Source organism: Microcaecilia unicolor, chromosome 12 (genome assembly GCF_901765095.1).
Source record: "Microcaecilia unicolor chromosome 12, aMicUni1.1, whole genome shotgun sequence".
NCBI classification, from domain to species: Eukaryota; Metazoa; Chordata; class Amphibia; order Gymnophiona; family Siphonopidae; genus Microcaecilia; species Microcaecilia unicolor.
The window spans coordinates 16770743-16786967 of record NC_044042.1 but is presented as its reverse complement, the minus strand read 5'-3'; the positions used below and the strand labels follow the sequence as shown (position 1 = coordinate 16786967).

General features: G+C 45.9%; 1 protein-coding gene across 1 annotated transcript in view; it reads right to left on the bottom strand.

Moving 5' to 3' along the window:
- The window catches only part of LOC115482083 (synaptonemal complex protein 1-like), a 72312-nt gene that overhangs the window by 29448 nt on the left and 26639 nt on the right, over positions 1 to 16225 (bottom strand). Inside the window, exon 3 of the mRNA XM_030221647.1 lies at positions 11130 to 11234. Coding sequence (XP_030077507.1) covers positions 11130 to 11234 — 105 coding nt within the window. The remainder of the gene's footprint in view (positions 1 to 11129; positions 11235 to 16225) is intronic.

Sequence of the window (16225 nt, the reverse complement as noted above, 5' to 3'; positions counted from 1 at the left end):
TGACTGGGAAGCATCAAAATGTGGGTGTAGGCATCCTTTAGGTCCAGAGAGCACAGCCTGAATCATGTGGACAAGGGTGTCCAGGGAAATCATCCTGAACTTTTCTTTGACCGGGAAATTTGTTCAGGGCCCTTAGGTCTAGGATGGAACGAAATCCCCCCATTTCGGGGGGGGGGGGGGCACAAAGAAGTACTTGGAATAGAATCCCTTCCCTTCTTTCCTGGTGGCACGGGCTCAACAGCACTGGCCTGAAGTAGGGCAAAGATTTCCTCTGCAAGAACCTACTCCTGCTGAGAGCTGAGCGCTGATACTCTCAGTGGGCAATTTGGTGGTTTTTGCTACCAATGGAGGACATAACCAAGACAGACTATTAAAAGAGCCCACCGGTCGGAGGTTTCAAGGAGCCACCTGTGATGGTAAAAATTCAGCCTCCCCCCATCAGAAGGTCATCTGATTCAGTCACGTGGAATGTGGCTATGCTCTCCTGCAGCCAGTCAAAAGTTCGCCCTTTGCTTTGACTGGGGAGCAGGCTGGGACTTCTGAGGATGGGGTGGGCAGGCCTTGAGACTGCTGGGCAGTTTGGGAGGATAGTGGGAAACTATGCATTTGAAAGTATAAGCAGTATAAAATGTTTTGTACTTTTTTGGGATCTTGCCAGGTATTTGTGACCTGGATTGGCCACTGTTAGAAACAGGATGCTGGGCTTGATGGACCTTTGGTCTTTCCCAGTATGGCAATACTTATGTACTTATGTAAGTAATAAGGTCACCGCCTAAACCTACTGGAAAACTTCCGAGAGGTGGAAGGTGCAGTAGGAGGGTGCCAAGAAAGTGTTTGGATGGTCTCTGTGTGTTTCTTGATGAGGTCAGCAACCTCCTCAACCTTATCTCCAAACAAACTGTCCCCTTGGCACGGGACGTCCACTAACCTTTCCTGAACCTCTGACTGCAGGTCACAGACACGCAGCCATGAGAGTCTGCACATCCCCATTCCCATGGCACAGAGTATGGGCACCACATCAAAAGGGTCATAAGCCCCTCTGGCCAGATATTTTCTACACTCCAGCTGGCGCACAGCGGCCTGCTCCTCTGGGAGAGAGTCCATCAGACTGCGTGTACAGTGGACAAGGGTCTGGAAATACAAGCTCGTGTAAAGCTGGTAGGACTGGATGCGAGCAATGAGCATCAAGACCAGAAAAGTTTTCCTCCCAAACAAATCCAGTGTCCTGGCCTCTCTACTTGGGGGTACCGATGCATGAGTCCTGGAGCTCCTAGCTTATTTGAGGTCAGATTTGACCACCAGAGAGTGGTGTGATAATTGGACCTTCTGGAATATGGGAGCCTTTTGGATACGAAACTGCATATCCAAGTTCTTTGGTGCCACCTGCACTGAGAGATTCCCAGTTCTTGGTCAGTGCATCCTTAAGGATAGGGTGCAATGGTACCATGACCCCTTCCTAAAGAGGAGACTCATTGTCCAGGACAGTCAGTATCTCCGTCCTGAGCTCTTCCTCCTTTTTCAACTTAAATGGGATGGCCAAAGCCATCTTCTTCACAAATCTGGTCAAAGAGAGACCCTCAGGTAGAGATTTTCATCTCTCTTGAGGCGTGGAAGGATCAGAGGAAATACCATATGACTCCTCCTCTAAGAAGTAATGTGGGTCCTCCACTGAGTCCCATGAGCTGTCCCACTCAGACTTTTCTTCATACTCAGTAGGATGGGAGAGTCTATCAGGGGCATAATCAACAGAGAAGGGCGCCCATCTTTCAACACAAATCGAAAGCCGATTTTGGGCTTCCTCAACTGCTTTCCATTGCGGGGATGATCAAAGTTCACGGGGGCGTGTCGACAGCGTAGCAAATGCGGAACAGGGGCATGGTTAAGAGATGGGCGTCCTCGGCCGATAATGGAAAAAAGAAGGGTGTCCCTGACAAGCATTTGGTCGACTTTACTTGGTCCATTCTTTTCATGACCAAGCCTAGAAAAGGTGCCTGAACTGACCAGATGACCACAGGAGGGAATCGTGGATGACCTCCCCTTACTCCCCCAGTGGTCACTAACCCCCTCCCATCCAAAAAAAAATTAAAAAACATTTTTTGCCAGCCTCTATGCCAGCCTCAACTGTCATACCCAGCTCCATCACAGCAGTATGCAGGTCCCTGGAGCAGTTTTTAGTAGGTGCAGTGCACTTCAGGCAGGCGGACCCAGACCCATTCCCCCCCCCCCCCCCCACCTGTTACACTTGTGGTGGTAAATGTGAGCCCTCCAAAACCCACTGTACCCACATGTAGGTGCCCCCCTTCATTCCTTAGGGCTATGGTAGTGGTGTACAGTTGTGGAGAGTGGGTTTTGTGGGGGGTTGGGGGGCTCAGCACCGAAGGTAAGGGAGCTATGCACCTGGGAGCAATTTGTGAAGTCCACTGCAGTGCCCCCTAGGGTGCCCGGTTGGTGTCCTGGCATGTCAGGGGGACCAGTGCACTATGAATGCTGGCTCCTCCCACTACCAAATGCCTTGGATTTGGTCGTTTTTGAGATGGGCATCCTTGGTTTCCATTATCACCGAAAACTGAGGTCGCCCATCTCTAAGGTTGACCATCTCAACATTTATGTCGACCATTTCTAAGGTCGACCTAAATGTTGGGATTTGGGTGTCCCCGACCGTATTATCAAAACAAAAGATGGACGCCCATACGTGAAGCCCTGCCCATTCGCGGGGACGTCCTCAGAGATGGGCGTCCTTAAGAGATGCTCGTCCCCATTCGATTATGCCCCTCCACGTCTGCCTCAGCTTAGAGGGTCCCATGTCCTTGCCCCAAAGGGTGCTGAGGTAAGGTCCTACTCTCTGACTCTGGGGAAGCTTCCTCCCCAGACGTCAAGAGTGGCACCATATGCATCCATGTCGACACTCGTCAAGGCGATGGTGCCAAAGATGTCTGTACAGACATAGAAGGAACTTCAGATAAAAACTGGGGCTAATCTGCTGCTGGTGCACGCGCCCTTTATGCCTGTGCAGTCTGCTGCTGCAGCACCTGCACCAGCTACTCCCTGAGCATGGCTTGGAACTGCTCATCAAAGGAAGACATCGGCAAAGGCAGGGGAACCCTGAGCATGGCTCGGAAATGTTCACTGAAGGTAGGCATTGGCAAAGGCAGGGGAGACAGTACAGTGGCAGCCTGAAAAGGCATCGATATCAAAGCAGAAGCAGGGGACTGGCTCCTCTGAGGCTCACACACTTCTCGGATATTGGCGAAGCCAATGCCTCAATGCTCCTGGCACCATGCACCAATGCTTATGCTTCTTGGGCTTCCCCCGATGCTTAGCATCGCAGTCCTTGTGTGCTGATAAGGATGATGTTGAATCCATACGCGCCCTTGGTGTCTGGTCCGATGCTGATCGATCCTGGGGCAGACTCTCAGCGCCCGATGTCAAGATAGGTGGAGATCTTTTGATGCCAGTGCGCGCCCAGTGGATGTAGATGTCTTCACAGCCATCGAGGTCGATGCTTCTGGTGCTGATGTCGATGTACTAGTCTTCGAAGAACCAAAGCATTTCTCCTATTGGGCCTGCCACACCTTATAGTAACATAGTAGATGACGGCAGAAAAAGACCTGCACGGTCCATCCAGTCTGCCCAAGAAGATAAATTCATAGTAACATAGTAGATGACGGCAGAAAAAGGCCTGCACGGTCCATCCAGTCTGCCCAAGAAGATAAATTCATATGTGCTACTTTTTTTATTTGTACTGTCCTCTTCAGTGCACAGACCGTGTAAGTCTGGCCAGCCCTATCCCCGCCTCCCAACCACCAACCCCGCCTCCCAACCACCAGCTCTGGCACAGACCGTATAAGTCTGCCCAGCACTATCCCTGCCACCCACCACCGGCTCTGGCACAGACCGTATAAGTCTGCCCAGCACTATCCCCCGCCTCCCAACCACCAACCCCGCCTCCCAACCACCAGCTCTGGCACAGACCGTATAAGTCTGCCCAGCACTATCCCCGCCGCCCAACCACCAGCCCCGGCACAGACCGTATATGTCTGCCCACACTAGCCCCACCTCCCAACCACCAGCTCTGCCACCCATTCTAGGCTAAGCTCCTGAGGATCCCTTCCTTCTGCACAGGATTCCTTTATGTTTATCCCACGCATGTTTGAATTCCGTTACCGTTTTCATCTCCACCACCTCCCGCGGGAGGGCATTCCAAGCATCCACCACCCACTCCGTGAAAAAATACTTCCTGACATTCTTCTTGAGTCTGCCCCCCTTCAATCTCATTTCATGCCCTCTCGTTCTACCGCCTTCCCATCTCCGGAAAAGGTTCGTTTGCGGATTAATACCTTTCAAATATTTGAACGTCTGTATCATATCACCCCTGTTCCTCCTTTCCTCCAGGGTATACATGTTCAGGTCCGCAAGTCTCTCCTCATACGTCTTGTAACGCAAATCCCATACCATCCTCGTAGCTTTTCTTTGCACCGCTTCTATTCTTTTTACATCCGTTGCAAGATACGGCCTCCAAAACTGAACACAATACTCCAGGTGGGGCCTCACCAACGACTTGTACAGGGGCATCAACACCTCTTTTCTTCTGCTGGTAACACCTCTCTCTATACAGTCTAGTAACCTTCTAGCTACGGCCACCGCCTTGTCACACTGTTTCATCGCCTTCAGATCCTCAGATACTATCACCCCAAGATCCCTCTCCCCATCCGTACCTAGCAGATTCTCACCGCCTAACACATACGCCTCTCTTGGATTTCTACTCCCTAAGTGCATCACTTTGCATTTCTTCGCATTGAATTTTAATTGCCAAACCTTAGACCATTCTTCTAGCTTTTTCAGATCCTTTTTTATGTTTTCCACTCCCTCCGGGGTGTCCACTGTGTTACAAATCTTAGTATCATCCGCAAATAGGCAAACTTTACCTTCTAACCCTTCGGCAAGGTCACTCACAAATATATTGAACAGAATCGGCCCCAGCACCGATCCCTGAGGCACTCCACTACTCACCTTTCCCTCCTCCGAGCGAACTCCATTCACCACCACCCTCTGGCGCCTGTCCGTCAACCAGTTCCTAATCCAGTTCACCACTTTGGGTTCTATCTTCAGCCCATCCATATATATGTGCTACTTTTTTTTATTTGTACTGTCCTCTTCAGTACACAGACCGTATAAGTCTGGCCAGCCCTATCCCCGCCTCCCAACCACCAACCCCGCCTCCCAACCACCAGCTCTGGCACAGACCGTATAAGTCTGCCCAGCACTATCCCTGCCTCCCACCACCGGCTCTGGCACAGACCGTATAAGTCTGCCCAGCACTATCCCCGCCGCCCAACCACCAGCTCCGGCACAGACCGTATAAGTCTGCCCAGCACTAGTCCCGCCTCCCAACCACCAGCCCCAGCACAGACCGTATATGTCTGCCCAGCACTAGCCCCGCCTCCCAACCACCAGCTCTGCCACCCATTCTAGGCTAAGCTCCTGAATGTGTCCTTATGTGTCCTCACTGCATTTTCAAACAGAAAGAACAAGAGTCTCATGGTTAGGGCCGAGGCACCCAATGCACCATTAAGTGTGGGTTCGTTATCAAAACTACCCATTACATTGGGTGCACCTCTTGAAACCACTGAGGGTCTTCTGAGATATCGAAAAAAGAATCACAGAAAAAAGGGGCAGTGTTCAATTGAGGTTGAGGATCCAACCTAAAAACAGGCCTAGCCAGTTGCAAAAAGTAAAGGAAATTTAAAATGCAGAAAAAACTATGAAAATAAAATGAAAAACTGGGCTGAAGGAAAAGAAAAGAAAAAATACCTTTAAAAATGAAGAACCGAGAACAAATAGAGCTACACAGGAAGACACTGCAACACTGGAAAAAAATATGTGCCATGAACAGAAGACACTGACGTGTCCTCTCAGATCCACGAAAAAACAAAAACCGAAGGACCCAAGCTCAGGCATTAGGCAAGAAAGCACCAGTGCATGCGCAATGAGACGCTGGTAGAAATTTCTACAACTCACTAGTCAGCGTCCGCACCGGGTTTCACTGGATGACATCACCCACAACTGAGAATACAACGGACTGCTTGTCCTCGGAGAAAATATTTCTTCACTTGTGTAATTAAACTCCGGAATTTCCTGCCAGAGACTGGGGTAAAAGCAGTTAGCTTAGCAGGATATAAAAAAGGTTTGGATAAGAAAAATGCATAAGCCATTATTAAGACGGGCTTTGGAAAATCCACTGCTTATTTCTAGGATAAGCAGCATAAAATCTGTTTTACTGTTCTGAGATCTTGCCAAGTACTTGTGACCTCGATTGGCCACTGCTGGAAAAAGGATACTGGGCATCTGTCCCAGTATGGCAACGCTTATTTTCTTATGAAATGTATAGAGTTTTATGATTCATTAACATAAAACAAACATCACAGTAAATTTCACAGTAAATATTTCTTACATAGATAAGTTTTCAAGTTCTTAGGAAAGGAGCTTTCTAAAACTTGTTTACAATATAAGAAAAAATGTATAAATAAATTGACTATGGAAAACGTTACCCAGCTGGTTGCTGGAGGTCTAAGAAAACCTAGTAGACCAAGGACAATGACAAAAACTTGAAAGGTGCCAGAAAATGTAACTAAGGTGTGCTACCAGGAATGTGGACCCCACACAATAGCAACAGAACTTACACACAAGCTCAATAAAGTCATAAAGAACACAGTGGAGGAGTGGCCTAGTGATTAGGGTGGTGGATTTTGGTCCTGGGGAACTGAGGAACTGAGTTCGATTCCCACTTCAGGCACAGGCAGCTCCTTGTGACTCTGGGCAAGTCACTTAACCCTCATTGCCCCAGGTACAATTAAGTACCTGTATACAATATGTAAGCCGCATTGAGCCTGCCATGAGTGGGAAAAGCGTGGGGTACAAATGTAACAAAAAATAAATATAAGCACATCTGATATGTTCTGCAGAAAATTCGAGACTGGCTAGGTCTCATGAGACAGTAGCAGATGGGAAAGCATATGTATGCAAGGTGCAATGCTCTAAAACGTTGTGGTAAACAAGCTAGAAGCGTTCCCACACAGACTCCATCAGATGATGTCAACAAGTTGTAAGAATATTCTATCCTGTTTGTCCTCAGAAAGATGACTTACCAAGAGAGGAGATAGAAACCAGTGTTGTGACAGAATTCAAGCATGCTTTGGAGAGATACAATATGAATTTTGCAATATTTCAAACAACCCACCTTTCCATTCTTCAAAAGCAGAAAGGCAAGATAAGAGTGAGAAAACAAGTGGCAGATAAAGAAAACACAACTTAGCAACACTGCAAGCAAAAGTGTAGCAGGACTGGTACTAGCAGGCTACAACTGCCCATAAACCAACTGGGTAGGAGTCAACAGATTGGTGTAACTAGTTATCATCCAGGAAGGCCAAAGAGACTTAAGAGGGTGGGTGCTGTGCCAACAACCTCAACAACTTTGACAGCTTATTTAGATTAGAAAGCTTGCTGGCAAGTCATTAAGGTAAGCATTTTGGGGGAGCGACAGATACTGTATTAATATGGGAACTTGTATGTTCTTCTAGCCAGGATGGTAAAAAAACAAAAAGGAAAAAAAAATTAACTTAATTGTGTATGTTTTATTGTAACCTGCCTAACTAATGGGTGGGATAGAAATGTGAAACAAATAAAACTTGAATAAGGAGTAATATCATATAAGCACTCAAGCTACTAACTGCAGCAGGGATCAGATGGTCTTTCTTGTATGATCTACTAGGTGATGAAAACAAAATTAGCCATAAAAAAAGACATCAGGTTAGCTTAGAGTATGCTTTTGCCAGCTTGAAAGAAAAGCATGACTGTGGGGCCGATATTCAGACGGCGGGAGTCAGCTGTAAGCACAGATATTCAATGTGGACTGTTTCCAGTGACCGGCATTGAATAGTCAGTTTATTTTTGGATAGTTTAAAGATAACCAGCTAAGTCAATATTCAGACTTAGCCGATTATCTTTAAACTGGCCAAAGATATACCAGGTTTTCCAGCAGCCAAATACGGCTGTGAAACCCAGTTTGAAAATCGGCAGATAGTCGGTTATATTGGCCGATATAACTGGCTATCCGCTAGCCGGGGATATTCAGCAGGGGAATAACCAGTTATCCCCTGCTGAATATTGGCAGATAGCCAATTAAGTGCAATTTAACTGCTTTGCAGCTGTTCTGACCAGTTAAATAGCGCTGAATATTAGGGGGGTCTTCTCGCCAGAAGCCTGTTGCTAGTAAAGTAAATCTCAAAGGGAGATCAATATAAGATTAAAATTCAATACGAAGAAATGCAAAGTGATGCATTTAGGGAGTAGAAACCCACGAGAGACTTATGTGTTAGGCGGTGAGAGTCTGATAGGTACTGAGGGGGAGAGGGATCTTGGGGTGATAGTATCCGAGAATCTGAAGGCGACGAAACAGTGTGACAAGGCGGTGGCCGAAGCGAGAAGGTTGCTAGGCTGTATAGAGAGAGGTGTGATCAGCAGAAGAAAGGAAGTGTTGATGCCCCTGTACAAGTCGTTGGTGAGGCCCCACCTGGAGTTCAGTTTTGGAGGCTGTACCTTGTGAAGGATGTTAAAAAAATGGAAGCGGTGCAAAGAAAAGCTACGAGAATGGTATGGGATTTGCGTTCCAAGACGTATGAGCAGAGACTTGCTGACCTGAACATGTATACTGTAAGCATTTATAGGATGAATAACTCTGCTGGGCAAAGCTACCCAATGAGCAATTCCCAGGTTCCGTTTACAGGAGTCTGGCTAAACCAACTTCCTAGCTCTGTCCAGGGGTTATATATTATAAAGGAACCTGGCTGTTCTGGGCCTACACCAGAACTTTTCTTCTGTTAGAGAGAACTGCAAAAAAAGTAAAGTCACTGCTGTGAAATATATTAATTTATTATACAGGTAAGAAAATAGAATAATACACCCTACACTACAGCTCAGCTGTGCAATTGTAGCTCCCTTATGCTGATAAGCAACTGTAGAATGTATTGTCTAACTAAAACACTGATATCACTGGTTACTAGGTTATTACACAATCCTGATTAGTAATACTGACTAGGTCATGAAGTAATACAGTTAGCAGCACATCTTCCTGATCACAAAGTTCTGACTAACCCGCCTTTGCTGAGGTAAGAACCCACTAGCTAATCCCCGACTATAGGAAATAAATCTCTGTAATCCTCACCGAGCCGACTCTAGGTGGTCTCTCAGATGAAGTGGACACAGGTTTTTCCTTTTAGACTCCAGCTGTTTTCTACAGCGAGTCCCCGTCTTAGGAAACAATACAGGCTCTCTGCAGCATGCAGGATTACAGTCTCTCTGGCCGGTAGAGCTGAACCAACAGGTACTTTCTTCAGATGGTCAGTTCACAAGGTTGTGGACCACTTCAGGTCCCGCTGGTCTTCTTTTCAGCTACCCTTCTTCCAGTAGAACCAGACAAATTCTCCCTTTCTTCTTTTCTTTCTTCTTCTGTCTGTCCTCCTTGTACTTCTCCTTCTGGTTTTTTCGCTCTCTGGCCCCTGATTCCCAGGTGACCAGACAGCAACCAATCAGGATCTTGTCCAGCTCCTTCCCTGAGCAAGAAAAACCTTTTTTTGATCTTCCAGTTGTTACATTGTGGTATGCATTCCTGTCTCTCATCAGACTCGCTGGCACCATGGCCTTACCCCCTGTAGCTCATCAGGGAGGTGCAAGGGTCAGGTAGCCCACTGCATATCCTTGAGTTTTTTCCAGACCTGCCAGTTATTTACCACAAGCAGAGCTCTGGTACAAACAGAAAGTTGAATCTGCTTGGTCACTGAAGTGCAGGGTCTTAGTTCACAGACTCCATCTTGACATAGTTGTATACACAGGCTGAGATCAGCAGAGTGAGGCTCACAGGGAAATAGCCCTACAATACCCTGGAGGAAAGGAGGAACAGGGGTGATATGATACAGACGTTCAAATACTTGAAAGGTATTAATCCGCAAAAAAATCTTTTCCGGAGATGGGAAGGCGGTAGAACGAGAGGACATGAAATGAGATTGAAGGGGGGCAGACTCAAAAAAGATGTCAGGAAGTATTTTTTCACGGAGAGGGTGGTGGATGCTTGGAATGCCCTCCTGCGGGAGGTGGTGGAGATGAAAACGGTAACGGAATTCAAACATGCGTGGGATATGCATAAAGGAATCCTGTGCAGTAGGAATGGATCCTCAGAAGCTTAGCCAAAATTGGGTGGCGGAGCAGGTGGGGGAAGAGAGTTTGGTGGTTGGGAGGCGAGGATAGTGGAGGGCAGACTTATACGGTCTGTGCCAGAGCCAGTGATGGGAGGCGGGACTGGTGGTTGGGAGGCGGGAAATATTGCTGGGCAGACTTGTACGGTCTGTGCCCTGAAAAAGGCAGATACAAATCAAGGTAATGTATACACATGAGTTTATCTTGTTGGGCAGACTGGATGGACCATGCAGGTCTTTTTCTGCTGTCATCTACTATGTTACTATGTTACTATAAGACGAAAAACCCATTGAACCAAAACTCATGTTTGAATAACTGTGGGATACAAGAACGAATAAACAAATAGCTGTGAATGAAGATCTATGGCTCCACAGACACAATGAGGACAATTCTGTAACTGGGTGTCACATGTTAGGTGCCCTGAGAGCGACTGCTGAGCGCCAATTCTATAATGGTATCTGTGTGCACAGATTCTGTTATAGAATACAGGCATAAACCCGCAACTGTATGCATGTTAGGTGCCCTAATTTATACCAGGTAAATGGAAGGCATAAATGCTTGTGCCTAAGTGCCATATATCACATTTGTAACTTAAACTAATCTATAAATTATAAGTGTAAGTAGGAGACGTGACAATATCCTGCCCATGTTTTGCCCCTATATACAGGCCCTTGTGGTTACACACGAATGCACGTACACGCTACTTTATAGAATAGCTTGTAGTGCACTTACACACGTAAGTTGCAATTACATAGGCAGTTATCAAATTGCCCTTACTGGAATTTGGTTATGACTGAGCTGAAAGTCCAAAGGAAAATGTAGGAAGCTGCTGGGCAATCCATATATACAGTACATATATATATAAATATATATTTACAAACCTCTCGGATCTGGGTAATATCTTGTAATTCTTTTTCATTTTCTTGTAATATTTTAACTGTTTTCTCAAGATGGTCCTTTTCATCTAAAAGTCCTTGAATTGTTCCCTGTTTAAAATATTTTAACTCTTAAAATTACATAAGATATATACACAGAACATATACACGTGCAAATTAGATAAAAGACATTAACTTGGATTCTGGAAACATTCTTATTTTCTTCTTGAAGTTTAGTGACTGGGAATAACTAACTCCCCATTTCTTTAATTAAAAAAAAAACAGCCGTCTCACATACAGGAAAAATAGCATTGAAGTAAAAGCTGGATTAGCCAAATGACCTATTAGGCAAATGCTGTGTAATAGATCTGGATTGTCCTGATGTCACTTTCTGTTCATTAGACTTTTATGGGCCCTTTTAAAAAGGCACGTAAGGGCTTACTCACGTTCAGCATGTGTCAAATCGGCATTACTGCCAAGCTATCATGTGCCCCAGGCTGTAATTCTGAATTTGGCATGCGCTGAAAACACAACAAAAAAATTTTCTACCACGTGGCATTTACCCAGTGGTAAACAGCAGTGGGTGCGTGCTGCATGCCTACCACCAAGGTAACGTGTGAGACCTTACCGATAAGTCAATGGGTGGCGGTAAGGTCTCAGGCAAAAAATGGGCGCGTACTGGTTTTTATTTTGCCACACATCCATTTTCCAGCCCCTTAAAAACGCCCTTTCTCCAGGACGCAGTAAAAACTGGCCTGGCGCGTGCCCAAAAGACGCATTCGCACTGCCACTGGTCACTTTTTGCTGCGGCTTAGTAAAAGAGCCCCTTAGAGACCAATATTCAAATAATTTTTCTAGGTAACTTTACCAGACAAATCATAGGCATTATCTCAGTTGCTATTGCTGAGTTGGTTTCCCCCTACCACCACCACTTCTGCCAGCAAGACTTCTTACCCTTAGTCCACTTCGAATTAAACAGGCAAATTACACCTAGGAGAGCAATCTGAACTTTATAAATTCTCTCTGCTGGCTGCATAGACTTTGATGGCCAGACAAAATGTATACAATTACCTGAACACAGCAATTGGAGCATTCCAGACCAAAGTTTTAATTTAGATGGAGGACATTAATATTTAATGCTGCCCAGTTAAATTTAATTAGATGCCCAACTGCATAAATAGTTAGTCTAAACTTAACCAGGTACTTTCCCTTTCAAAACGGTCCCAGGAAAAAATATCCATAGAAATTTTCATCTGCTTTTACTTTGGATACTTTCTCCTTCAAAATAATGTGTATAGTTTAAAAAATGCGAACCTAGGAGACATTTGGTTTTACCTGCTAATTTCCTTTCCTTGAGTACTGCCATACCAGTCCAGCTACCTGGGTTTATGATCACCTACCAGCAGAGAGACAGAGAAGCACAGATTTTCTTACAAGACCCTATATAGGGTCCTGTGAAGGCTCACCACTCCAATATACCTGTACCAAAGAACAGAACTAACACTGTCCCGAAAACTGACAAAGCCAATTGACCCATCCTCCCAATCAAAAATTTAACAAACATGGCAACCTCAGCCATATAAACTATAATATATAAGGAATAATTCTACTACTCAAAATTATCCACTTTGCAGATAGGTGAGTTGAATAATAATGCAAGTGGGTTGGGTTCTAGACTGGTCTGGTGGGACTCAAAGAAAAATAATTGTTAGGTAAGACCAAACTTCTCCTTACTTATGGTCCCACCAGACTAGTCCAGACTCCTGGGATATGCCCAAGCAGCTCCCTCAGAATGGTTGGAAAACTGACAGGCTGTCTTCAAGACATTTATCTCAAAGATCTCCTCCTCTTTGGCCTGCATGTCTAGTCTATTATGTTTTGTGAAGGAATGAAGAGAAGATAAAGAGTCTGCTCTACAAATCTCTGCTGCAGAGTCTAATCTATGTCATGCCTAGGAAGACAGATATTTGCAAGAACCAGTAATCCCTTAGAAATACAAGTACACCTATTGTCTCTTTGATCCAATAAGCTACCAAAGCCTTGGAAGCTGCTTTTTCTTTTGCATTTTCACTGAATAGATAATCCAATCTGCAGAAAGGACTGGTGAGCTTCAGACACTAAAGCAGACTCAACAAATATCCAAAAGATGGAGCTTGATGGAATAATCCCTTCCTAAACAATGAGTTAAATTGCCCAGTACAAGTGAAATGGGGAAACCACCTTGAGCAAAAATGTAACAGATGTATTATTATCCCATTATCTGACTGCACCAGAAAGGGCTCTCTACAGATTACAGGGGCGTAACCAGACCTCGGTGGGAGGGGGGCCAGAGCCCGAGGTGGGGGCACTGTTTAGCTGCCTCCCCCCGCCGCCGACCCCCCCCCCCCCCACTTTGGACCCCCTCTGTCACCTCTGCTCCATCAGGTACCTTGTTTGCTGGCAGGGGTCCCCAATCCCCACCAGCCAAAGAGTCTTCTTCAGTGCTGGTCGATTCTGGTACCTTCGTTGTGTGATCATCTGTTTCTGACGCCTTGGCTACATGCACAGTGCAGGATGTAAGGCGTCAGAAACAGAATGATCAGAGAACGAAGGCGCCGGAGTCGACCGGCGCTGAAGACTCTTCGGCTGGCGGGGTTTGGGGATCCCCGCCAGCAAACAAGGTACCTGATGCGGCGGCGGGTCAAATGTAGAGGGGACCAGGGTGTAATCTGTGGGGGCCCATGTCCCCACGTAGCTATGCCCCTGCTACAGAAGAGCCTGCAGTTTGTTTGTTTACTTATTTTCAGTCACTATATATTCCGTCAATGTACTAATGTTACATAGTAACATAGTAGATGACTGCAGAAAAAGACCTGCATGGTCCATCTAGTCTGCCCAACAAGATCAACTCATATGTGCTACTTTTTGTGTATACCCTACCTTGATTTGTACCTGTCCTCTTCAGGGCACAGACCATATAAGTCTGCCCAACACTATCCCCGCCTCCCATCCACCAGCCCTGCCTCCCACCACCGGCTCTGGCACAGACCGTATAAGTCTGCCCAGCACTATCCCCGCCTCCAAACCACCAGTCCCGCCTCCCACCACTAGCTCTGCCACCCAATCTTGGCTAAGCTCCTGAGGATCCATTCCTTCTGAACAGGATTCCTTTATGTTTATCCCACGCATGTTTGAATTCCGTTACCGTTTTCTCTTCCACCACCTCCCACGGGAGGGCATTCCAAGCATCCACTACTCTCTCTGTGAAAAAATACTTCCTGACATTTTTCTTGAGTCTGCCCCCCTTCAATCTCATTTCATGTCCTCTCGTTCTACCACCTTCGCATCTCCGGAAAAGGTTCGTTTGCAGATTAATATCTTTCAAATATTTGAACGTCTGTATCATATCACCCCTTTCCTCCAGAGTTTACATGTTTAGGTCAGCAAGTCTCTCCTCATACGTCTTGCAAAGCAAATCCTATACCATTCTCGTAGCTTTTCTTTGCACCGCTTCAATTCTTTTTACATCCTTAGCAAGATACGGCCTCCAAAACTGAACACAATACTCCAGGTGGGGCCTCACCAACGACTTATACAGGGGCATCAACACCCCCTTTCTTCTGCTTTTCACACTTCTCTCTATACAGCCTAACAACCTTCTAGCTACGGCTACCGCCTTGTCACACTGTTTCGTCGCCTTCAAATCCTCAGATACTATCACTCCAAGATCCTTCTCCCCGTCCGTAGCTATCAGACTCTCACTGCCTAACACATATGTCTCCCGTGGATTTCTATTCCCTAAGTGCATCACTTTGCATTTCTTCGCATTGAATTTTAATTGCCAAACCTTAGACCATTCTTCTAGCTTCCTCAGATCTTTTTTCATGTTTTCCACTCACTCCCGGGTGTCCACTCTGTTACAGATCTTAGTATCATCCGCAAATAGGCAAACTTTACCTTCTAACCCTTCAGCAATGTTACTCACAACTATATGCCTCAGCACGGATCCTTGAGGCACTCCACTACTCACCTTTTCCTCCTCCGAGCGAATTCCATTAACCACCACCCTCTGGCGTCTGTCCATCAACCAGTTCCTAATCCAGTTCACCACTTCGGGTCCTATCTTCAGCTCATCCAGTTTATTCAAGAGCATCCTGTGGGGAACCGTGTCAAAAGCTTTGCTGAAATCTAAGTAGATTACGTCTATAGCTCGTCCCTGATTCAATTCTCTGGTCACCCAATCAAAGAATTCAATGAGATTCGTTTGGCACGATTTCCCCTTGGTAAAAACATGTTGTCTGGGATCTTGCAACTTATTGTCTTCCAGGAAATTCACTATCCTTTCCTTCAGCATCGCTTCCATTAATTTTCCAATAACCGAAGTGAGGCTTACCGGCCTGTAGTTTCCAGCTTCTTCCCTATCACCACTTTTGTGAAGAGGAACCACATCCACTGTTCTCCAATGCCTCAGAACCTCTCCCGTCTGCAAGGATATATTAAACAAATCTTTAAGAGGACCCGCCAGAACCTCTCTGAGCTCCCTCTATATCCTGGGGTGGATCCCGTCCGGTCCCATGGCTTTGTCCACCTTTAGCTTTTCAAGTTGTTCATACACACTCTCTTCCGTAAACAGTGCTCTATCCACTTCATTCTCATTTGTACTTTTTCCAGTCCATCGCGGTCCTTCTCCAGGATTTTCTTCTGTGAAAACAGAACAAAAGTATCTATTTAGCAAATTTGCTTTTTCTTCATCATTATCCACATATCGTTTCGCAGTATCTTTTAGTCTCACAATTCCCTTTTTTAGTCATTCTCCTTTCACTAATATACCTGAAGAAATTTTTGTCACCCCTTCTTACCTTTCTAGCCATTTGTTCTTCCGCTTGTGCTTTCGCCAGACATATCTCTTTCTTGGCTTCTTTCCGTTTCATCCGGTATTCCTCCCCGTGTTCCTTTTCTTGAGTTTTTCTGTATTTCTGGAACGCCAACTCTTTAGCCTTTATTTTCTCAGCCACTTGCTTGGAGAACCATATCGGTTTCCTTTTTCTCTTGCTTTTATTTACTTTCCTTACATGTGATTAACGTGAAGATGTAGCGGAGATCTCTCAGCCACGTTCAAGAGT